This window comes from Petaurus breviceps, unplaced genomic scaffold (genome assembly GCF_028583685.1).
Source record: "Petaurus breviceps papuanus isolate PSGF00001 unplaced genomic scaffold, PetGlider_PUasm1.0 178, whole genome shotgun sequence".
NCBI classification, from domain to species: domain Eukaryota; kingdom Metazoa; phylum Chordata; class Mammalia; order Diprotodontia; family Petauridae; genus Petaurus; species Petaurus breviceps.
In genome coordinates, this window is record NW_027185777.1 from 8917394 (window position 1) to 8943649 (window position 26256).

Here is a 26256-nt window from a genome sequence, read left to right on the forward strand (position 1 = left end):
CTTTGCCTTTACTTACTTGTGTATATGATGTATCCTTCAAGTAGAATGTATGCCCCTTGAGATCAAGGACTGATTTCTGTCTAGAACCAGGCCATCTTACCACTTCCAAGTCATGCTGCCTGCTTATACTCTGGTCATCCTCCTCCTCCACCTAGAGCCTCCTCTGCCTCCCCTGCCCCCCACCCTTTCCACTGAAGTTCCCTTTTTTAAGGTATTGTGTTCCCCTATTAGAATGTATCCATCTTGCTTTCTTGCATTTTTATTCCCTGAACTTAGCACAGTGCTTTGACATAATCAGCACTTAATTAATATTTTTTTCATTCATTGTCTAACATGGTGTCTTGCACACAAAAGGGATGTTTAAATAAATATTTGTTGACTTGGATTGAATTGACTTCTCTGGACTTGTCTTCGCATCTGAAATATGAGGAGATTGGTGTAGATGATCTGTGACTTGAAGATTAAACATGTCTGTCTATACACACCCCCATAGGGTTGTAAGGCTTAAATGACATAATGGATGTAAAGCACTTTGTGAACCTTAAAGTTCTCTACAAATGCCATTTATTATTAGCTCTCAGTCACCAGGCCTCCAATCTGGTAATCACTGCATTCCCAGAGGCTTCTACCTCACACTCTTGCTTTAGCTCAAACAATGTTTATACAGGGGTGGATTGATAAATGTTTAACAACCAGGCTCTGGAATAGGGGGAGGTGTGGACACATGTACTCTTAATTTTAATATGCATGATTAAATTTTTCTCCATCATTTTCCTAAGTATAGATAGTAAACAAAACAATAAAACAAGACCTGATTTGTAGCCATCACTGACATCTCATGTACAGTATACTGCTCAGCTCTAAGGTCAATCCAGTAGAAATGGGGAGAAATCCAGATGTGCCAGTATTGTGAGCATTATTAATTAGTCAGCTTATTCTCTGTGTAACTCGCTCAGAATGGTCTGCTAAAGATAAAGTTGTTGGGACTCCAAATTAAGACTAATCACAAGATTAATTAGATGCCTGGCTGGGAATCTCTGATGGAGCCTGATAACATGTATAACACAAAAATTCTATTCCTGCCCCCAAAATTAATTACTTAAAAAAATCATTATACATCATATCAGAGACAATTTGGCATTCTCAATTCTTATTATGGGTTTCATGAAAAAAAAAAGGACGGAGATTCCAGCGTAGAAAATCTGTGGGTTGACAGGCAGTCAACAATATTTCTGGAGTGTCACTGAACGCCAGAGGTAGAAGTAGTCCACAAGGCACAGCACTATGTCTGGCTTTGAAATATATACAATATTACATCAATACTTATCTGTTTCTGTTTGCAGCTAACCCAGAGTTAACAGGGTTGTTAACTGCAGAAATATATTGATTTTGCAAGTCAACAGAGTAATAAGGCTACAACTGGTAGTTGAATGTGTTTGAAAGATTAACCAAAAATGTATGCAAAGAATGCTCCAAAAATGTTGAATTATTGGCTAACAAAACTGCCTCGTTTTCATGCATGGAGAAGTCCCTATGGCTTCATAAAAGCCATTTTTAAAAAATGAAGACTTATTAAAGAAAGCTTCCTGTCATCTTCCCTTTTATTTGGGAAAAATACTATCAAGGTTGAGGAATATTGTTTAATTATAAACTGTGTGTGTGTGTGTGTGTGTGTGTGTGAAAGAGGGAGAGAGACAGACAGAGACAGAGAGAGATAGAAAGACAAATAAGAAAGAAGGATAGAGAAAGACAAAGGGGGAGAGACAGAGACAGACACACAGAGAAAGTCATTCAGACAAGGCTTCTTCTGGTTTGCCTTGAAGGTAGAGAAGAGACAGTAATTTTCTGAAGACCCTGGGAGTTACAGTTCATTCCAACTCAGGAGGAGACAAAGCTATATTGTAAGATCTGATCTGGAGGACAGAGTTCTCCATTGGCAGTGGCAGTTTGAAAAAAAATGTCAGCCTACAGAGTCAGGGGGAGCTGGAGAGGGAGTAGGAAAGAGTGGCCACTGTGGCAGGAGCATATGGAGGATGCTTTCCAGGGTGCTGATTTTGAGAGTTGGAGCAGCTGCAGTTTCTTCCTTTCCCTGGCTCACCACTTCATATATTAGGAGAATCCAGCCTGGAGTGACTGAGCTCTGCTTACTAAGAGAGAGCCTGAGTAGTGGTGAAACGACTCTGTTTCTCCCTTCTGTTCTACTGCCACATGCAACAGGCAGCTCCTGCTGTGTTCCTTTGCTGTTTTAAATTTTGCTGCTGATGGTTTGTATTTTTGATGATAGTTTTCCAACTAAAGAGAAGATAATTTTAATTAACCCTGAGTTGGTGTTTCTGCTACAAGGAATGTGATGGGGGAGAAAGGAGTGGTAAGTGGATATATACAGAGTATAACTTTTAGCAATAAGAGAACTGTCTGGCATGGGTGGGAGTGTAGGAGGGTCAGGTAGGATCTTTACATATTTTAATAATAATAATGATAGGCATTTTAAAGCTTAAAAAAACTTTTTGAGGCAATTTGGGTTTAAGTGACTTGAACAGGGTCACCCAACTACTAAGTTTCTGAGGCAGGATTTGAACTCGGGTCCTCCTGATTCTAGGGCTGTTTGGTGCTCTAGCCACTGCACCATCTAGCTGTCCCTTAGCCTTCTAACACTGAAGAGAAAAGAAGCCACATAGAGTCAGGACCTTTGCCCTAGAATAAAACCCCTCTTGAGCAAATTCCTTCTCTCAGCCAAGATGTCTCTGAACAAAGGTCCTTTGGGCTTTCTTTTCCCCATGTGATAGAGAGTCAGGGTGAGTAGAGGCTGAGACCTCAAGTGGAGGTCACACCCTGAACCATCACAAGCAGGTGGAGACAGAAGGGGTCAGATAGCAGCAACAATCAGCTATAACTACTCCCGCAAAAGGAGAGAGGGCTTCATGTCTCCTGGTAGATAAAGATATACCACATGAAATCATGTGTGTGTGTGTGTGTTGTTGTCCAGTCATGCCCAACTCTTTGTGACCCCATTTGGAGTTTTCTTGGCAAAGATATGGGAGTGGTTTTGCCATTTCCTTCACCAGTTCATTTTACAGATGAGGAAATTGAGACAGACAGGGTTAAGTGACTGACCCAGGGTCACACAGCTAGTAAATGTCTCAGGACTGATTTGATCTCATGAAGATGAGTCTTCCTGACTCCACCCCAGTGCTCTATCCCCTGAACCACCTAACTGCCCCTGTATATACATATATGCATATATTATTAGCATGACACTATCCAAGAAAGAAATGTCCAATGCAATTAATTCATCTTAGATACCTTTGCATATATATGTGCATTCAATGAGGAAGTTCTACGCATAGTGAACAAAGAATTATGGATTGAGGATCCCACTAAAGACAATTAATGCCTTTACCAGGAAAGCTTACACACAACCTAAAATTTTTATTGGAAATACAGATGTTAGTTACCATGCAATTCTACAAGTTAGGTACATTAACTGATAATGATTAGCAAATAAATAAATAACTGAACCAGGAAGATCAGAATATACATACAGGACAATTTGACCCACAGTGAGGCCTTAAGACAGCCTCACGGAAGCAATGCACATCAGTCACAATACAGTACCACTACACACATGTAAGAAATGCACCACAGCAGGACATATAAGCAGCTATCGTACAGTGCATGGAAATGTGTTCATCACAAGCAGAGAGGCCATTAAAAAAAAATCACTCAAATAGCTCATTGGAAATTGGCTTTGAACAATGGAGAGCTGTGAATCACTAGGAAGTTGTAATAGCAGATGGCCTGGCTTGGCATGGAGATTAGGAGAACGGAAATTCATCTCTTTGAGTGACGCCTTTGATCAGAGTCTAAAATGAAGAGTTCACAAGCAAGTTCTTTGGATAGCAGCCACAAATGGTAAAAAAGGGACAAGATTCAGGTGGGCTGACATGGAATGTATTCTCTGCTTCTCTTAACATTGATTCCCCACACCAGCACTCCTCAGTTTGGGTTTATGCTGACTTGTGGCATGTGAATCCACAGCTACCATCCTTCTCTCAATCAAATAACAATGAAAATTCTGAAATCGATGAGAGAGCCATTGCAAATCCATTATGGAACCAAATCCTAACCGCTTCTACCCTAGAACTTTATAAAGAATTTTCATAAGTTAAAACTGTCACAGCAATCAAATGGGAAAAGCTGCAGCCAGCTTTAAAATATTCCAATATGGTGCCATTTTAAAATAAACTTACATATGACATTCTCCATCGTCCTTAGGGAATGATTTACTCTAGTATGTTTTCTTGCTTTTACTCTGTAATTATCACAATTTTTAGTATCCTAGCGAAGAAAAAATGATGTTCCAGTTGGCTAGAAAACATCTTTTGGAAAGTGCTTGACTAAATACACCATCTTGGAAAAAAGGTGGTCTAAACACCTAGGTCTACTCAATCATCTGTCAGCAAAGTGGCCCATTCCATACAGATACTAGCAGCTGATTTTGAAAAGCATCAACAAAACCAGCCAAAAGCAAAACGAAACAAGGCTCGGCTCTTATAAATGAACAGTTTCAGGCACCTCAAAGAGGCAATTAAAGAAAATGAGTTTGATGCAATATGAAGACATTTTTCAATTTTTTTTTTTTGTAAAAGCTCATTACTTAAGTGAACTTTATTGGATCACCTCACAGGGCTAATGGAGGCTTCTCTTTTGTGCTATAAACGAAAACCCATTTATGTGTCAAAAATACATTAAAATGAAAATAATCAAAAGAGAACCACACAGGCTACGAACCATGTGGATATGACCAAGCTGAGATTGTGCTTAATCAAAAATGAGCACATCAGAGCCTATGAAAAAAAAGAACTTTTAGTAAGCCATAATGGACTGGCTGAGCCTAGAATTTAAAGGTGGTATGGATAATTTCAGCATGCTGACCCAGTTCTTTCTTTCCTCAACTATTTCCACTCTCCCTGGTGATAGTATTATGACAAGGGGAAAAAATGGAGTGTGAGGAGGTAGGTTTGTTTGCCTAATTTTTTTTTGGATATGCTTACAACTTACATAAATAGGCATAATATATAGAAAGCAGAACATGAGGCCAGCAATCAAACCAAAAGTCATTTAATGTCCCAATACAAACACAGGCCTGTTCTCTCTGTGGCTTCCAAATTGGCCTAATTTCTGATATAACCATCCATCTTTTCTTCAAGGACATGAACTTTTACTATTCAAAAGAGATGATTTCATTTTAATAAAACATTCAAACATGAAAAATTCAACTTTATGCTACTTAGCATAGACAATAAGCTACCCACAAGCACAGACTGCCTTGGACTTATTAGTGTCCCCAAAGTCTAGCAGAGTGTTGGACACAACATTGTACGATCTTAATGAACATTTGATGATAATAATGCCTTGCCCACGAGATAACACAGTTAACTCCTCAGGGAAGGGATTACTTTGTGCATTTTGAAGAATGTCCAAATTAATTTGTGTAGCTAGTCAAATGCAAAACATATCTTGGCACAGTGCAGCTTAGAGTTCACAAAAACAACATCAAGTCAAACCACTAGTGTTGAAACATACAGAAAATCTTCCCATGGAAATCACCACCTGAAATGGGAAAAAAAAAAAGTTACATATACTTTTGAACTTTAAAAAGCAGATTTTGCTTGGGTGTTCTCCCTGCAATGCCTACTTTTTGTTTGCACCCTTGTAGAAAATAGAATCTCTTTGACATCTTGCTACTGCTCTTTGTGACATACAATGAGAAGACATCATACTGGAGCCTCTTAGCTAGCCTCGGTAAATAAGAATCGTAGAATCACTGGACTGGACTGGAGGACTGGAGAGCTGACCGCAAGCCTGAAATTGTCCTCTCTGTAACTCCTACCCATTTCTCTGGTTCTGCCCTTTGGGACTAAAGAGAACAAATCTCACCTCTCCTCCACAAGACAGCCCTTAAAATACAGAAAATGTCTAAAAAATAATTGTTACTAATACTGTATTCAGAATGTCTTAAAATCTTTCCATCACCCCTTTAGAAACCAGGTAAATTCATAAATTAACTTTAGAGGCTAATACTTTGGTTCTTTTAAAATAAAACTGAATACAAAATTGACACATTTAAATAATAAATTAAAATTAATTAAAAGATAAAAGGTTTGCATACAAAAAGCAGTGTCTCCACAATAAAAAGAAAAGAGATCGTGACAAAAATGTAGATTTATTAAAATTATTATTATATAAAATTATCTATTATTATCTAAAAATCTACAAATGATGTAGATTTATTAAAAATCTATATTTTAGATGAATGATAATCTTCAATAGAGAAATGGTCAAGGGATAAGAATGAACAATTATCAAAGCAGGAAATAGAATTATTAACGAGCACATGAAAATCTTTTCTAATTTTTTTTGACAATTGGATAAGTACAAATCAAAATTACTACAAGGTAGTAACCTGCACCAAACGGATGAGCAAAAATAGCTAAAAATTAAAAAAAAATAATACAATATGATATAATACATAAATATAAATTCAATGATGGTGGGACAGGGAAGGAAAAGGTTTCCATATATATACTTGGTGAGACCTTAAATTAATCTAAGTTTTTTGTAAAGCAACCTGGAAACATACAACATCACCAAACTAATCATACCTTTAGACTTAGGTATCACATTTCTGAGATTATACCTTAATAATATTATTAAAAGAAGAAAGGATCTGTCTACATAAAAATATTCAAAACTCCTTGATTTCAAACAGTAAAACAACTGGGAATAACCTATGTGTCCAATAACTAGAGAATAGAGGAAAAAATTAAAGAATGTTCGTATAATAGAATGCTATTTGCTATAAAAAAGTTTGAAGAATACAAAGAGATGTGTAAAGCTTTATACAAAGTAATGCAAAATGAGACAGAAAAAGATATACAAATTAATTACAGCTGTGCTTTAAAAATAAAAATAAACCTTTTAAGTACATACAGGATAAATTATGGTTTAGTTCTAACTTTGTTTAAAATTCTATTATTTGTTTTAATAAAAATTCAACTCAAATTTATTGTATATAGATTTATATTTATTTTATTAGATAATTTTTATTTCTTAAGAATTTTCTTCAGTTTAAAATAAAAGAAAAATTAGTTTTAAAAACTGCTCAATGAGACACTAATGCATTGTTGGTGAAGTTGTGAAATGATTATTCTGGAGAGCAACTTGGAACGATGCCCAAAGGGCTATAAAACTGCTAGATATATAGTCCAGAGTCATCCCCCCCCCAAAAGCAAAAAGGACCCATTCATACAAAAATATTTATAGCAGCTATTTTCGTGGTGGCTAAGAATTGGAAATCAAAGGGATGCCCTTCAATTGGGGAATGGCTAAACAAACTGTGGTATATGACTGTAATGGAATATTATTGTGCTGTAAGAAATGACAAGCAGGATGATTTCAGGAAAAAAACCTAGACTTACATGAACTGATGCACAGTGGAGTGAATGGAACCAGGAGAATTTGTACACAGTAACAGCAACATTGTTTGATGAAGAATTGTGAATGACTTAGCTTTTCTCAGCAATACAATGAGCAAAACAATCCCAAAGGACTAACGGTGAAACAAACTATCTGCCTCCAGTAAAAGAACTGATATAGTTAGAATTCAGACTAAAGCAGGCTATTTTTCACTTTCTTTCTTTCACTTTTTTCTTTTATTTGAATCTTCTTATACAAAATGACGAATATGGAAATGTTTTACATGATTGCACATGTATAACCTATATCTCATTGCTTACAGTCTCAGGGAAGTGGGAGGGGAGGGAAAGATTGAGTCTGGAACACAAAACTTTAAATTTAAAAAAATGTTTAAAAATTTTAAAAAATTGCCCAATATCAACTCAAATCCATCATTTGGGGTCCCTCAGCATAAACATTCACTTTGCCTATTGTTCTATTACACCACAATTCTATTAGTAAGATGGTCAAAAACATATTGGACTACAAAAGAGATGATGAGGACAGGTGTGTGTGCGTGGGTGTATATGTGTGTGTGGTTTAGCATTAAGAGATCATGCATATTAAAATTAAAGTGATCTATTTTCTATAGTTCACAATATTTATGTAAATAAGTGAAAGCAATAGGTTGAGTAGCTATAATACTACTCAGAATATAATGATGACTAGACCTTGAAAAAGACATTTGCCCCTAGCAAATACTTTTGGCTATGGATCCAGGTGTTACTGTGCTTCTATTATATGTAAAATATTATACTAGATGTTGAGCAGACTTACAATTAGGAAAATTTAGGGCAAAGTCATCTGAGTATATATGGGTGTTGAATTAGGGTGGGTAAGCAGTCATTTGGCAAGCATTCATCAAGTATCAGCCACTATGCTGAAGGCTGGGGCCAGATACAGGTGCCGTGCTCAGAGAATTGGGCCCATACCCCTGTGGAGGTTGTGGGGGGATAATAAGCAGGTCTGGAGAAACGCCAATGCAAGAGGTTCAGTTTGACCAGGGGGAGGCAGAAGGAACAGGAGGCCCATCTTTTCTCAGTCCTCCACTGGTGATATTCTGGAAGACCCTTTTTCCAGACTGCAGAGTCTGCTCTTGAAGCTGTCTTAAGAAGAGAATTCTCACTTCACAGAAAGGCTGTGGAGGCCATGGCCACTCCAAAAGAAAAGTATCCAAGTAAACATTAGCAGTCATCTTTGGGGCCATGTCCCCTCTGCTGATGCTCTTCTCCATTAAAGACAATCAGTCCAGGATATAAATGTTAATAGCACCAAGGTAATAGATTGAGCTGTCAGTCTGAGCCAGATCTTGGCCTTAATATTATTTCCAACCATCCAGTTAGTTATCGCCACCTGAGTGAGCTGAGATATCCAAATGAGGTGACCGAGACAAAGCCTGGGTGATTTATGGGATGACATCATTACTCTTCTGGTCGTTCTTGTTTGTCCTTTGTCTTTGAAGAGGACCAATGACATCACGGGGTGATGACTAGCACATGAATTGGATTTGAGGGAGGCAGAGCAGCACGAAGTCATTGGCCTCACGCTCTCTTGCAGAGCCAATTCCAGTGACAAGACAAAAGTCAGGACGACTGGCAGTGGCCCAGGATGCATGGATCACCTCGGCCTCTCTGAGGTCTGACCAGGCTCTAAGTCCTCCAACAGCACCTGCCTCAGTTACCTTCATGGTCATTGGAACAAACTGTTCTCATTTGCAGGCTTGGGGTAAAGCATCCCCCTAATTCACCCACGGATCTGAGCCCTTCCGTTACCCTCAATCTAGGGCAGCCCATCTGCTGAGATGGTTTCACTGGGCTGTGGCTGCTGCACACACTACAGCTCTTGGAGCCACAGGTGAGAACTGGGTAGAGGAGGACACCATCACGGAGGGTCACAGGGCCAGAGGACTCAAACCCAGGCCTATCCAGAGACAACATGTGTGAATCTACTATCATCTGGTCTTATTCAGCAAAGTCTTGTTAAGAATCTGATCATTAAAGGTTAGATGACTTTTTCAAGACCAAGGCCTGCCATCTCAAAGGCATCTCTGGCTTGTTCCCTCCTGTCTAACCCCCCACACATAATCACTACCTACATCCCGACCATTCTACCTTGACAAGGTTTTTCATATGGCACCCACCTTAATTTGGGCATTCATCATTTCTCCCTTAGGATATTGTCATACTTCCTCATTGATCTTCCTGTTTCTCCTCTCTCCTCTATGGTCCAATAAATCTTCCTAATGAACCACGTGGATTACTTTACTCTGTCGCTCAAAAAACCTTCACTGACTCCCCCACAGGGCTAGAGGCTAAAAAAAACGAACCACTTAACATGGCACTTAATTAAGGCTTGCCATCTTCTGGGTCCTTATTTTTTTAATCTAAGCCCATACTTCTTTTTTTCAAGTACATGGCATTCCAGTTGCACTAATATTGCCTGATCACATCTTGACCTCTCCTCTCTCCATTCATTTACCCACATCATTCCCTATTCCTCCCCAAATCTGACCCGTGACGCTCTTTTCCTTCTTTCAGGGTCAGATGAGATGCTCGAGGCTCTGTGAAGTCTCCTTCGATGCTTTAGCTAACAGGGCTTCCTTCTCTTGGAATCTCTGCTCCCACTCTTTTCAACCTCTGCTAGGCTCTTATCATATTCTAACTTGTGGTATAAAGCAATCAGGCAAGCATCAGTTGAGGGCTTACTATGTGCCAAGCACTTGGTTGAAAGACCAAGAGAAAACAGTTTTTGACTTCAAAGAGACTATATTCTATTGGAGGAAGGGTATGTAGACACTTAGGAGTGGGTGGATATGCTGGAGAACAACGGCTGGGAATTTTCCCACTAGTACCTGTCCTGCTGCTGCTATGGCTGAACTCATAGTAGTTCAGTTAAAACTGTTCTGAGGGACCCATTCCCACCTCAGAAGGTGATGGTAGGAGGGCACAGCTGAGGAGGCAGGGGTAGCTATGGCTGTGTTGGAGGTAAGCCTCATGATAGAAAGCACTGTAATGTAGGGAAGAGAGTATTGGACTTGGGAATCAGGGTTCAAGTCCTTCCTCGGGCATTTAATAACTATGTGACCCTATGTAAGTCACTTTGCTTCTTCAGCCATTTCCTTATCAGTGAAATGAGAGGGTTACACTCATTGACCATTAAGATCCCTTCCAGCATTAATCCACAATTGGCTATTAGAGGCAGAGTGGTTTGACACTCATCTTTCCATGCTCTGATTAATTGTTCCCACATCCCTTGGAGTCAATCCATGGCTCTCACTGCCATAGAGAATGGATAACTCTGGTGGAACACCATGTTAGTCTCTATCTCACTGTGGGCAGCATATCAGAACTGGGAGCCTGGCATGAATTGGTCAGATTGCTTAAGTGAGCAGCCAAGGGTAAGCTGTGTTGTCAGGCTAGGCTAATTAAACCTGTATCTGAGAGTATGTCCCTGAGGCTCTCCTTGTTTCTATTTCCCAGGGAAAACAAAGGCTACTTAATGGCCAGATTTACCTACTGGCCTCAGGAGCAGTACAGCTCGATTATTTAATAGAGAGACATCCTGTGTTGACATTGACATTGGAGGTAGTCGGGATGGCTGCAAAGTAGGGGTTCTGAAGTCAGTGCTTCTGCATTGATAATTCAAATCCCAGGAAGTTTTTCAAACCTTAGTTAAGACTACTTATTCATCTAACCATTATTTAACAACAAGAACATTTCATTTCACTTGTGATGAAAATGGTGAGCACCTATGTGTACACGTGAGAATTATTTTTTATTAGAAAATGAAAACTCAATTTTTTTTATTACCCAATCTCTTTGGTTTATTAAAATCTGAGAGAATTAGTATGCCACAAAATTACTACACCAGAGCAAATTATTTTCATGCTCATTTTTTTTTGGCATGATATTCTTGCACATACTTAATCCCCTGACCCCCTAGGGTACTGATAGTACTTGGCCGAGATGATGGAAGATGCCCAGCCCAAAGAGATTATAAACATTGGACACCGGTCTTGGTTCAATTATATCTGTTCCAAATACTTTCCCGGAAAATGTCACATGGGTGGAATAAATCACTGGCTTATAACATGAAAAAAATTGGAGTATTCACTTATCAAAGCACTTTGATCTTCTCTCTTTTACAAAGGTCAATCTCTTCTTTTCTGGCTTGGCTATTGGGCTACATTAGTAATTTGTCAAATTTAGTCCCATAGTCTGCCTCCAGATTCTCCAGGAGTGTAATTTTCAGTTAAAGGACTAATGGTGCCCTCACAATATTGTGCTAATAAGAACTAACACCCATATTCTGGGTTTGGTGAAAGAATTTTTCTGTGGTTATAATCTCTTAAAACTCCCATTTGTCTAGCGCACGCACACACACACACACACACACACACACACATATGCCTGGTGTTCTTGCTCCTCCCCTCCATCACATAGGTCCCCTGACTTCATTGAAGAATCAGATCAAGCACTAACTTCTACCTACTCTCCAAATGCTAGTGTCCTCGCTCCCTAAACCACCTGACATCTATTTTATAATTAATTCTGAATATGGACATATATGAGAGGCAGGATAGCATAGTGGAGAGCATAGAGTCTGGGAAGCATAGGACTGGGAAGACCAGGGCTGATGTCCTGTTTCTGGCACATAATGGTTATGTGATCCAGGGCCTTTCAGTGTTCTAGGCAACTCCTTAAAACTATGTGCTATGGAGAAAACACCGATCTGTGTTGGGGAGGGATGAATTCCAATGAATGCACAGTTTCACCCTCTATCCTGTATGTGCTTATATAGGTATATGCTGTCTTCCCAAAGAGGATGTAAGTTCATTCAGAACAGGGGCTACCTCTTTTCTGTTTCTGTTTCTCAAGCACCTAGTCTAGTGCCAGGCACATAGGAAGAACTCAATAAAGGCTCATGGATTGACTGGTGATTTTAATGAAAAAGAGTTATTTCACTTTTTAAAAAATGTAGTCCAACATCTCAGTCAAAGGGTCCCTGATTAATAACAGTCATAACAGAAGCAATAAATTCTAATGAAGACCTCTTTTGATGCCTCATGGCTGTGGGAAGCCAGATGACCACAGCTTGACTCCACTAAACTCATAAACAGCAAAAGCTGTATGTGAGGAACATGTTCCGATGTGACCGTGGAGTCAAGTATGTTTGCTTGGGAATGAGCTGGGCAGGAAATTCCTTGAACAAACTGTATAGGTCACTTTATCATGAAGACACAATAAAGGCTCACAAAGTTAAACACTGTATATTTCTATAATCTTTACATGCTTTCCATTATATCTGCTTGTGTTTTGTACAAGCTGCCATGACATCAAAAGCTTCAATAAAAATCAGCCTGTTGCAGGGGTTTGAGGCAGTTGCTTGCTTCTGAGCATGCCCAGGATATGCTAACCTAAGCTTGTGTGCTCTCCATTACTGCATGCACTCTCTCCCACTTCTAGGTACCATTTTCAGCACCCCGCTGTGCTACCTGCAACACATGGCAATGTGAAGGTGACCCTGCATTCTCTAGGGGTATGGAAATGGAGCATAAGCTTTTTGAAGTGGGAAATATTTTTAGTATGGGCTAGGCAGGGGATTGTGTGTATGTCATCCAAGGAGAGACTCATTAAAAGAAAGCTGTCCACAAGGTGATGAGGTTTGGGGGCCATAACAATTCATGAAACTCTCCACCAAGGTGTTGGGAGATTTTTATCTGCATGAGAGGGAAGAGTACTCACACTAATGAAATCAAGGATAACATGTGTGAATAAACTTCTATTTGTATAGCTTTTAAAATTCACTTTTTGTTCAAATAGCTCATTTTGTTCTTACGGCTTGTTTCATGACATAAGACATCCCCTAGAAAGAACAGGCATGGAAGATCTGCCCACACTGATAAGTTCAGAGATCCATTTGAGTGTTTGAGTGATATTCCTATGAGGAAGGTAAGACAAGCATTATTATAACCCTATTTCACAGGTGAAGAAATGGGGAATATAGAGGTCAGTCTGTAAACAACATTTATCAAGAATTTCCTAGAAGATAAACTCAAATACAAAATATTCAAGATTTAACCAAAAAATTCCTAATAATGACATATCCAAAAGGATGATGGACTACCTTGCTGGTATGTTCTAGTGAGGATTCCTTTTGGGGATGGATTGTATGAAATGGCTACAGAGGTCCTTTGCAACTCTCTAACTCTGTGGTTTAAGTTTTACTCTCTCCCTTGGCTAAAATCCCCCAATAGGAAAAGAAGAAAATGAGAGAAGGATGAGACTAAAAGGAGAGAAGGAGCAAGGAGAAAGCCTAAACCAGGGGTGAGGAACCTGCAGCCTTGAGGCCACATGTGGCCTCTAAGGTCCTCAAGTGTGGCCCTTTGGCTTAATCCAAACTTAACAGAATAAATCCCCTTGATAAAAGGATTTGTTCTGTAAAACCTGGACTCAATCAAAAGGCTGAATCCAAGGACCTAGAAGTCCATGTATGGCCTCAAGGCCCCAGGTTCCCCACCCCTGGCCTAAACCCTTGGCATTTAACAATGGGGACAACCACAAATTAGCAAGATTAATTTAAGTGGGCACATGACCTGTCCCTTCCATCAGGAGGCACCTTCATGTATAAGTCATGGGGTCTTACTTAAGTGCTCTCTTGAGATGGACAGACAGAAAATGAGCCCTCAAACACAGGATGCTCAATTGTCCTTTTACTGGAGCAAAATTAAGGCATGTGGATACAGGGTGGGGAGAGCTTGGAATTTAGAAGATAAATGTTCTTTTTCTCTTGTTAGATACTTCCCACTTATGTGGATGGGTGCTATTTGCTTACTGAGGGAAGAATGTATCTCATGAATACAGATAATGCTCTCATTTAAATATTGACTCAAGTTCAAGCTCTTTTCACCTTAAATTAAGGGGGCAGCTGGGTGGTACAGTGGATAGAACCCTGGAGTCAAAAGACCTGAATTCAAGTCCAGCCTCACACACTTTCTAGCTGTGTGTCTCTGGGCAAGTCACTTAATCTTGATTGCCTTAAAACCCCAAACCCCAAACAAACAAACAAAAAAAAATCCCTCAACCCACCAACCCTATATTAAATCAAGACACTGTGACCTACCTTGTTCAAGCGGCTTCACACTTACTAAACTGTAACTTGAGCACGCCCTTCCCATGAAGCTGCAGAATTTCTCTATATTCTATGGGCATTGCATGGAAACCAGGTTTCGGTAATTCATTGTCATAGTAGTGATGGCTGATGGGGGTGTCATTTGTGGTCTTGGAGAAAGGCCAAAATCCATACAACTTCACATTCTCACACAGTTCAATGGCAGCACTTGTGATCATTAAGCCAGAGGACAAGCGAAACGCATTCACACCTTTAGTTCTCCAGAACTGGGCAAGGCTTTTCAGGTACTTGGGATGAAAAAATATAGCCTTCTGTTTGGCTTTAAAACCATGGAGTGTATGATACACTTCAAAAGATACATCAGTATTTCTTCTAAAAGAAAATGCTGGCAGGATAAGGAATGCCTCTCCATAGGTTGCGATGCTGTTCAGAAAGGCCGATTTATTGACGTTTAATTCACCATACCTGGTCAAACAAAATGAAACAAAATGTAACCACTAAAACTGGTCATTTTGGTAACATTTAAAATTTTTTTCATTGACTCAGACACTGAACATTTATATTAATGAATAACAAATGAGGCATAAAATAGACTTAAAGAAAATTAATTAGAGCCGATTGCCTGCTCACTGTCAAAAGCAAGGACATTCATCTGTCCATGTCAGAATTCTTAGGGTTTCTATTCTATTTACTCACCTGCTGGGAAAAACACCTTCTACCTCTTCCCCCCTCCCAATTCTCTTACTGTTTTCTAGTTGAAGACCCTATAAGATGATAGGTTAAGGACAGGGACTGAACCTGTACTTTCACATAGGAGGCACTCCCTGTTAGGTCAGTGCCTAGTTGTCAACAGTGAATAGAGCACTGGGTCTAGAATCAGGAAGATTTAAGTTCAAATTCAGCCTTAAACTGGACTGTGTAACCCTAGGCAAGTAATTTTAACTTCTGTCTACCTCAGTTCCTCAGCTGTAAAATGAGAATAATAATAGCACTTTCTTCAGAGAGTTGCTGCAAGTACTAGGAGAGATAATATTTGTAAAGTACTTAGCACATCATAAGCAATGCCTTTTCTGACATTTATAGTCCCAGAGAGTTGCCTAGAATTCGGAAAGATTCAACGGCTTGCCCCAGAGAAGCACAGTCAGCGTGGGGCAGAGAAGGAGCCGGCATCAGGTGGGGGTGGGCTTTGATGCACACACTGTGCCACCCAGCTTCCATTCCCCCTATGAGATGACCATAATCACATAATTTCTCAAATTCCACTTCCTTCATGAACCTTTCTTCAATTTGCCATTGAGTAAGTAATTTATTTCATCCCCAACAATCTTGGGTACTCTACCCATAGACAGGAAAAACATCACCTTAATGCACCCTAAACTTAAGAAATGTAATCACTAATACCATCATCCTATTTCCTCCAGGATCATACCATTTCTCTAAAAGCTTGAATGTATCTTGCTATCAATAGGCTTTACCTCAACTGCTTCTTACCTGTTTCAGAACTCAAGTTCTCAGAGAACAAATAACAGAACCTCATTTGTTTCTTTATGCTCATGTTCAAACTTAATTAACAAACAAGATTAGATGATGAGAAGGGTCTCCCAGAGGGCAATGGGGAGGTGCAAAATGGGCACTACAGGGTTGCAACATATTACAGACCATGAATTATGAATGAGAATGGCATACAGGCTATCCTCTAAAAAGCTTATTGGCTATAAAGATGGAATTTTGATCAGCTAATGATAGTGAGAAATAACCAATGGAAAGGTTGTGGGCTCCACTGGTCTTCTCGTGATGTCAAGAAAAGCTCATGAGGAAGGTCTTCATATTGCGTGAGTATCCTGTGGCCAACTTATGGGAAGACAAGAATCACACATACACAGTGTGGTGCCACATCTTTGGAAGTAATGCCCATATTGATTATCCAATTATAGATCCAATTGAGTATTAAATATTGAGAGAATAAAAGAGAGAGTAAAAGTTTATTCTATAGAGCTTACTCTCTTCTTTGAATTTTAATCAATCAATCAACGATATTTTCTAGGAGTTAAACTCCATAGGGGAAAGCATGGAAATTGTTTTGAAGTATAAACAAATCAAAGAGGAAGCTGGGATTTGTTTTGCCTGATTTTTCCAAGGCCCACTCTCTGGCTATATGGTGTTACTATCTTTAGTTGTGACAGCATCAGTGTGCAACACAAGTCTCCTGATGGTCTAAAATCGGAGTTAATGCCATCTCTAAAGACACCTAATTGATGAACAATGAACAGAACTGCCTACTCACTGATGGCAGAGGGGAAAGAAAAGAGAAGAAAAGCTTTAAAACGTGAACAAAAAATCTTTAGCTTTAATGGTGTGATATCTAAATATTGTGTCCCAGAACTAAATGAGGCTTTCAAATGAAGAATTTTGTGAATAGGAGAAACATTAAAAGGATTTATAAATATTTTTGTCAGTCTGCAGAACTCTCATTGATGTCTTAATAGATTTGCTGTACGGTTGAGATAAGACCTGAGAGAAATAAAATTAAATGACATGCCCAGGATCATACCATTCATGAATGTCAGAGATAGGATTCTCTCCAGAGAATATATTTACAAGATGAAAAGTTGTGCCAAAAGTATATATGAAAATTGATGACAACAATATACCATCATTATCAAAAAGAATGAACTCATTTTCATTTGTATGAGCAACATTTAATCATAGGATCACATATTTGAGAGTTGGAAGAGGCCTCAGAGGTTGCTTAGTACAACTCCATAACTTTACAGATGAGGAAACTGAGGCCCAGAAAAAGTCAATCACTTGCCAAATATCACACAAATAGCATGTGGAAGAGACAGGTTTTGAACTCAGGTCCTTGGACTCCCAAATCAACTCTCTTTCCCTTACCCATGTGCTGTCTCCAGTCTATAAAGTCAGAATAAAAATGCATCTAAAACCTTTATGAAAAAACACCCAATGAATCACATCAAAAAGTTCTGTTTATTTTTTTCCATATTCCGAAAGGGTGACTGGGGCATTCTTATTATCACTCAGCCCCAAGTAAACTCTTACCAAAGACTGATATAACAGGCCATGAAAAATGTTCTTGAAAAATTATATAGCTGTTATGAGGGTTTTGGTTTACCTTTTTTAATTATTGTTCAGTTGGCGGGTTGAATGGGAGAGAAAATAAATGCTTATAAAAATGATAAAATATTAAAATAAAAAAGGGAAAATTATGTAACTGTAAAGGTACTTACTTCCGTCCAATGATGCTGGGATTAACAGTGACCAGATTGGTTTTATTGCCAACATCTCTGCTAATATTTCCTGTGATTGGGGGGAGATTACATCTGAAATTTAGGGGGAAAATTATTTTAAAAACATTACAAAATAGGAAATCCATGATATCTTTACTTTCTCACAAAAGAGTATCTCTCCCTTATGGGGGACCATCAAACATCACTTTACTTAAATTAGAAACTCTTTCAAGAGTAATTTTTCATTAGACTACAGAGTGACTTGCAAATGCTTTGGATTCCAGTAACTTTTATTTAGATCAAACAAAGTGTGAAGTGTAAGGGATGAACAAAATTGAAAGAGATAAGGGAAAAGGGAGAAGAATGGGAATAGAGAAAAAGAATGAGAATAACAATCATATGTTGACTATTTTTCGAAAGATACCAAATACTTTTTGGGGAGGATGGATCTCCCTGGTTCCTCACAGTCTGACCCCACATTATGGAAACTTTGACATGCTTCATTTCTGACAGCCTGATGGCCCCGACCTATTTCTAGGGCCTCACCATACTGATGCCAGACTTAGTGAGGACAATGATATTAACTTTATCCCCACTTAGAACTCCTGAATTCAAGCAATCCACCAGCCTTAGCTTCTCCAGTAACAGGGCCTATGGGTGTGCATCAACATGCCCTGTGGCTCTGAACACTTTAATCAGCGATCTCATTTGCTTTCATCAGAATTTTGGTTTTTTTCCTCCTAGATGAGACATTTTTCCCCTCCAAAAATTAATTCTAAGTCATAATTCTGATGCTCCTCTTCATATTTCAGTGGTGAGCAAAGACAGGCCTACCCATTATGTTACTTTTAATAAATTGTTCAAGAAGTGGCAGAAAAGGAAATGGGGCTGGCTATGGGTTGAGAATGTGAATGAACAGAAAGTCTGAATGTTCTGTTTGTACCCCTAAGGTACTAAATGAAACAGAAATGAATTAGGTAGATCTTCTGTGGAGGCCACATGGGAAAACAAGTATAAGATGTGCATGAGAGATGGATGAATTGTGGCCTCCATCAACGGAGAGAACATCGACACTTTGGATACCACACACATGCCAACATTCAAAGAAAAAAATTAAAATTTTAAACTTCCAGTTAATTTTATCTTTGCTGGGTAAAGAACATTCAGCACTGTTTATTGACTTTCAAGTATATAACACATCTCGAAACCTTTACTTAATGAACACAGAGGGCAACTTTGTAGCTTTGGGAAATGTTTGAATTTTACATCTTTAACCATGCTACCATGTTTCCCCGATAATAAGACACTGTCTTATTATTTTTTTTGTACAGAAAAACACCAGAGGGCTTATTTTCAGGGGAGGGCTTATTTTAATGAACATTGACAGCAATTTTAATAAACAGGTAAATGTGAACAAAAAAATGTACCTTTATTCAATAAGCAAATCACTGGGGAAGAACAGGATGACACGCTCACTGCTGCAGCTCTGATTGGATGCAGCTTGGAGCGCGGCGTAAGTCTCACCTCGGGGGGGGGGGGGCGGTGCATACAGAGGGTACCGTAATGTAGCGTGTAGGGCAGGGGATCACCTTCACTACAGTAGCAATCTCAATAGGGCTTATTTTTGGGGGAGGGCTTATTTTAGAGGAATCTTACACAGTAAGAGGAGGGCTTATTTTCGGGATAGGTCTTATTATCGGGGAGACACGGTATGTTTGATGCTATTCTATCACCACCGTCCCATATTTATGACACTCTAGTACAAATGAGCACTGACACCTTGCATTTTTTTTATAGCAAAATATGATGCCTTCAACCTGGAGTCAGGAACATCTGGGTCAGAGCCTGGCTGTGTGAACCTAAGCAAATCATTCAACATTCCTGAGCCTCAGTTTCTTCATCTGTACAAACAGAAATCATAATAATACTCATCCTTCCAGGCTTAGCTTTGGTGTCACCTCTGACCCAAAGCCTTTTCTGATTCCTCTGGGTTTTACTGCTCTCTACTTCCCAAAACACTTTGTATTTACTTATCTGAGTAGATAGATAGATAGTAGATATTTCCGCAGAAGAATGTAAACTCTTTGATAGCTGGGACTATTTCATTTCTGCTTCTTAGCATGGTGCTAGGTACATAGAAGGTACTTTAAAATGTCCATTGAACTCAATTGTAAGGGGTATGGATTACAAAAAACACAAGTCTTTGAGACTTTACTGGTGCAGGAAGGGTGGGCTATTGGCAGCATTAACTAACCACATCTGTGACTCACTCACTGCACTCAGTTTGTGATTTCAGCAGCTGGCCAGCACTTGGCAGGTCTGCCTGACAGCAGTACTTCTGGCAACTGTCAAAATGGCATGGCAATAAAATGGAACACCTTAGGGAAAGGGAAGTTTTATTAATGGATGGCAGAGACAGTAATGGATCTGGCTAGCATACCTCTCGAGGAAAATCGACTGTTCACTTCTGGTCCAAATTCTTGTGGAAAGATGAAGACAAGACCTATTTCCAACATGGTATAGTGCCAGGATGTTCCAGAAAATGCCTGCTCTAATTCATCATGGCATGCAAGTGACCTTGGATTCTTAAAAGGCCATTCATTCAGAGTGCAAGCTCTGGCTGGTCCTACAAAGTTGGGGAAGTTGTAAACTATGGATCTAGCAAAAGGAAGTATGTGTATGATGTCAAACATCAGCCTAGGTAAGTACAGAGAAGTTTATTTCCAGGAGACTAGGCCACTTGGGTATTGTTTAGTCAAAATTAAATAGGAAATTGATTTTTAAAAATACATAAATAAAGTAAAATAAAATTTAAAAATTGATGAAAAATACAAAACACTCAGTTCTGTGTAGCTTTTGTTACTGTAGTGGTAAAGTCACTGAAAAGGCAGCAAAGGGTACTAAGAATCACCAAGTTCTTGGACTATCTACATGTATTAATTTAACTTTTGGCAGCCTTACTGTGCAAGTTTGTACAAGGATAAACAAGCTGATACACCACTTGGAGGAACTGGATGATATTCATTTTGGCATTCTTGCAATAAATGAAACCAGGAGAAATAAATCCATTTCAGTTAGATGAAAAGAAGCCTCATAAGTTCTCTTAGGAGGGGCAAAGAAATGATGAATTCATAGAATGAATTTCACCTTGGACCCAAAGACAACAAAAAAATAGCATTTCATTGGAAATTTAGTCATCTTGCCTCATACACAGATGATGTGCATAAGCAATCTGGCTACCACAACCAATCTCAGGCTGGCAGTTTATGCTCCAAAAAGCTGTTGTACAGGAGGAAGGAAAGGAAATCTATTAAAGACTATGGCAGGATTATCTAAATAGAAGCAACATATACTCTGACACTTGGTGACTTCAAGGCAAAGGTGGGCACCAAGGAGGATGACAAAAATATAGCATGAGATCAAGAGAACCAAGTCTTTCAAACTACTCAAGCTTCACTCCTGTAAAACATGAATATGTTTATGTCTTTAAGAAGAAATGAACAAGGTAGTGGACACAGTAAGTAAGAAACATTAAAAATGGTCTAGTCATTAGTTAGAATGAATGCTCTAACTAAACCAACATTGGCAAACTAAAATTAACTTTTAAGAGCAAAAAGAAGACAGCTTGTGCGACTACAGTAATTCCAATCCAACCTATTTAAATTTAACTGTTAATTCTGAAAAGTGAGAGATGAACAAAAGGCATTGGTTCTTTCAGTATTCCTTAAAGAAGTTTAAGTGGTGTCAAACATTGCCCCATAACAATGAGGCCAAATAAGCCCAGAAAATACCTTAGCTAGCAAACACCTGATCTCTCTGAGAAACAGAGAGACACAGCAGTGGGGCGGGGGAGGAGGGGAGAGGGGCAGCACACTGGTTCAGAATACAAACACATCTGGGAAAGATGGAAAAGGATGAGCGATGTTATTTCCAAAAATGGTGAGAATTAGTTGAGGAAAAAATGAGCCTGCAGAGTTTTTGGTCTGAGACCCAGTCAGGCCAAATTGCCTTTAGAAAATTGGTAGATTAATCTCTAGGGAGGCCATAAAGAGAGAGGAAATGGAATAGATTTCCTGACATTTCCGTGACAATCTATCTTTATCAGTGATGACACTGGAACCACTACACAGTGTCTGGAATACAGTAGGTACTTAACAAATGTTTGGTGACTTGATTTGGATACCATCATCTCAGTGCCAGTATATTTAGTGAGGAAGTATCGATGACACTTAAGAAGATGAAGTCAGGAAGACAGTCTGGACTAGATCAAATACATAGAGAAGAAATTGATAATGCAGGGATCAGTTTTGAAGAAATGTGAGGAACAATTTTTTTTTTGCTTTTTTGGAGGGGGAAGGTAGGGCAATTGGGGTTAAGTGACTTGCCCAAGGTCACATGGCTAGTTTTGTATTAAGTGTCTGAGTCCAGATTTGAACTCAGATCCTCCTGACTCCAGGGCCAGTGCTCTATTCACTGCACCACCTAGCTGCCCCAGAACAATTTTTAAGATACATCAATGATGGGGATATTCCAAAAGAATAAAAAAGATTATAGATGGTACTTTTAACAAAAGGCAATTATAGAGATATCAGTAACTATTGGCACAGCTATCTACTTTCTCAGCTCTCTAAAATATTTGTAAGAATGTTCTATGAATGAATATTATAAATATTAAATATGCATCCATGCATATGAGAACACATGAAGCTCCATGACAGATTCAACCACATAAATTACTTTAGCCAACAAGCTGCTGAGTATTAGGGATAAATAGCAAATAAAGAAAGGAGTCACTGCTCACCAACTTGCTCTTCGACCTTCACAAAGTCCAAATGCAAAGAATTCCTTTTTAACGAGTTTTCCAAATGCTAATATTTATAGGTGAGGTGTTGACTGTGCACAGCACCTTACACTAATAAATACTAAACTAAATACTAGGCATTTAATAAATGCCTGTTTAATTCAAGTTAATTGAGCCCTAGAACATGGTAGGAAATACTCACTAGGCTCATCTGGGATCTAAAGAGATCACTTTAGTAATTCACACTAGAAAAAACAAAGTGGAAGAACAATGTATACAACCCAGATTGTTACAAAAGGTGAACAGATAGCCCGGACAGGTACTAGAGATGGACAATAATGCAGGCATTTAATTGAATGGAATGGTGATATCAGACTGGATCACATTTGGAATATGGTGTAGGACTTTCAATGACTGCAATTTGCTTGCCTGTGAAAAAAGTCCTACTTTTAAACAACAATTTCCTCCCAGTCATGTAATAAGGCTATCCCCAACTGAATACCATTTCTATGAAGATTCAAAATGACGATGGATACTTTGTGAGTATAATTAAACTGCTTTTTATTATAAATGATAACTTGCACTCAAGTAATAGTGGGAAGAAGACCAGACTTGGCATCAGAAAGATGTGGATTCAGGTCCTGCCCATGACACATTCTAGCTGACGATGGATATATTCCTTCATCTTTCAGTGCCATAGGCAACTCTCTGGGACTACAACTTAGAGACAAATTGCTGATCTGCTTCAGTAGAGGGAGTTTCCATAGGTATGAACAAAAAAAGGAAGGAGGAGGAAACTTGTATGCCTGGCTGGAAAAGGAGGTAGTTTGGTCATGTTGAGAGGGCAAGGGATAACATGGTGCTATGCCACGGGTTGCAATGATATTCCCAAATATCTAAAAAACCACAGAGTGGCCTTCAGTTTGGGGTAAACCCTTTATGAAGGCTATTCAGAAAGACAGGCAAAAATCAAACAGGATTAGCAGGTATGGATGGGACATGAGCTATACAATAATGAGATCACAGATCTACTGAATTACTTAAAAAACAGCAAGTAGGTTGATAGGCAATGGAATAACATTCAGTGATTCTGATGGACAACTAAAGGGCAGAGTTCACCATAACCTTAGCATCCATCTAACTAGTCCAACCTACTTACGTTATAGATGAGGAAACAGAACTGGAGAGGCCAAATGATTTGCCAAAGATCACTGGCCCTAAAGAGATTGGCTGGTGGTGCTGAATTATTTGTTCCCTAACCACCTACAATTTGAAGTAAAAAAAGGGAAAATAATTTCCAGACTACTCTATAAATTTATCCTGGGCCAAAGCAGACCTTACATCTCTAAAAACTCTGAACTGATGATCCTAAGAAACCTTTCAAAAGAAAAAACCAAATAGAATGCCAGCAGTCCTTTTCTAGCCCTCATTATCACTCCATGGAGCTGTCCAGGGCTCAGAGCCATTGCTAACTTCAAAGAGATCGAGGGGTGCACTCTGATTGATTTCAGAGGCAGTCTAAGTGGATTAGAGAAACTGACTCCTTTACCTTTGATTTGTTTTTAAAAATTGAGAAATGATCATTAACTTTAGACTAAAATGTCTTCATTTCCAAGGTTTACTGTGAAATGAGATGAAAATTTAAAAAGAAATTTTCTTCAACCATGTCATGGGAATTGTCAAAAAGTCTTCTGTAAGAGTAACTATTTTTCTTTATTATAGCTTTCTTTCATGTGAAATATTTTGGGTTAGTGGGGAAAAGCTATGACTGCTCCCACTGGAAGCTTGAGGTAGAGTCCTTGGTTCATGATGGAGCAGCATCAATTTTTTTTAGGCTTTCAGTTTTATTGGTGCATTTTGTTTTCACATTGCATACCCTTATAGATTACGCTTGCTTTGTGAGAGGTCTCTTGGAACAAAGTAAAACAGTTAAAAACCAACTAAGAATAAAGTAACCTCAAATGAAAGTTCATGCAACACAGGGTCAAGTTCAAAGCTGGTTTTTGATGGAGTGACCTGACAGTTAAAAAACAAATAAACAAACAACCAGTAATATACTGACCTTACCTGAAAGTTCATGCAACACAGAATCAAGTTCAAAGCCAGTTTTTGATGGAATGACCTGACTAGGAAAGCAGGGAAATGAGAATAAGCTCACTGATCAGGGAGATGTCACCAGAAAATACTAGTTGGAGTACAAGGAACTGAGAGGTTAACAACATATGGCAGTGAGATGTGGAGTTGGCAGTGGCCACTCAATGGGAATTAATCACTTGAATAACTGCTACCTGCAGGTTGTCCTTGTGTCTGGTAACTGCTTGTCATTCCTTGTATTTCTGTAAATTCCAATGAGATGCTGTGGCAGCAGGGCCTGGACACCTTCCACCCACTAGGATTGTGCCATAGTCAGACCACATCTAGAGTACTATGTTCTGTTCTGCCCACCATATTTTATAAAGGAAACTGACCAACTAGACTGTGCCAAGAAGAAGGTGGATAGTATGATGATAGGAAAAGAGACATGACCCATTGGTATTGGTTGCAAAAAATAGGGATGTTAAAGCATGGAGAAAGCTTAGAGGGGATGTGATAGTAGGTTTCAAGAATTTTAAGAGCTATCAAGTGGAAAAGGGCAAGGAGTAGTTGCAAAGAGACAGACTCAGATAAGGAAAAACTTTTTAACAATTAAAACTATACAAAAGTGCCACCCTGGATAAACTTCCTCCTGAGGCCCTCTCTACTGATTGGTGACTCCTTCCTCAGGTCCATCATTTTAAGGACCCCAGCTATCCTTCACATACCTCAGGCCTGGACCTTATGTCTAAACTCCACCTTGCCCTTCCTTCCCCTCTTCTCTTCTTTCCCCAATGCCACCAGTTCTGATCTCCCCTTTATTTGCTGTCTTCAAGCCTCAATAGAATATAATAAGCTCTTTGAGGACACAGACCATCATGCTCATTTGTACTTATATTCCTAGAACATTGAACAGTGCCTGCTGGTACATAATAAGCATTTAATAAATACTCTATCCACATATCAATCTGTCATTTGTTATCTATCAATCAATCTATCATCTAATGAGCTGCCTTGGGAGGAAGTAGTGATCAAATGATATATAGAATACACAGAGCTTCACAAACCTTTAAAGAGCTATATGAATGTCAATTATTACTTATTATGACTACTAGATTTCTCCTCATTGGAAATCTTTAAACAGAGGTCTGATGAGCATTTGCTAGGCATGTTATAAAGAGAACTTCTCAGGTACAGACAGGTTGGATTAGATGACCTCTGAGGTCCCTTCCATGCTATGACTTGTAGTCCCATGAGGATCTGTCCAGTGAATCAGGGGTGCTGAAAGTTACTGAAACTGGCAATCTAGGAACTGTCACCAAAGAAAATAAGCTGGATTTCAAATGACAAGAGAGAATAATGCAGTGGGCAGTATGCGGTGCTTGTATGCCTATGGAAGCAAAAGTCTTTAGCAGCTCTTTGGCTGCTGCCTATGATCTCTCCATACTCTGAATGTTCCACAAATGTTGTGGTATAAGATATTCT

General features: G+C 39.0%; 1 protein-coding gene across 2 annotated transcripts in view; it reads right to left on the reverse strand.

Annotated features, from left to right (window-relative positions):
• Nucleotides 1–3336: 3336 nt before the first annotated feature.
• Nucleotides 3337–26256, reverse strand: part of ST8SIA6 (ST8 alpha-N-acetyl-neuraminide alpha-2,8-sialyltransferase 6) — a 123953-nt gene continuing 101033 nt past the window's right edge. Inside the window, exons 6-8 of one of the 2 annotated variants that reach the window (XM_069086263.1) lie at nt 17898–17990; nt 14641–15114; nt 3337–5613 (exon numbers count right to left, since the gene is read on the reverse strand). In XM_069086263.1, coding sequence (XP_068942364.1) covers nt 14646–15114; nt 17898–17990 — 562 coding nt within the window. In that variant the 3' untranslated portion in view covers nt 3337–5613; nt 14641–14645. The remainder of the gene's footprint in view (nt 5614–14640; nt 15115–17897; nt 17991–26256) is intronic. The other variant, XM_069086262.1, reaches the window with a different exon arrangement.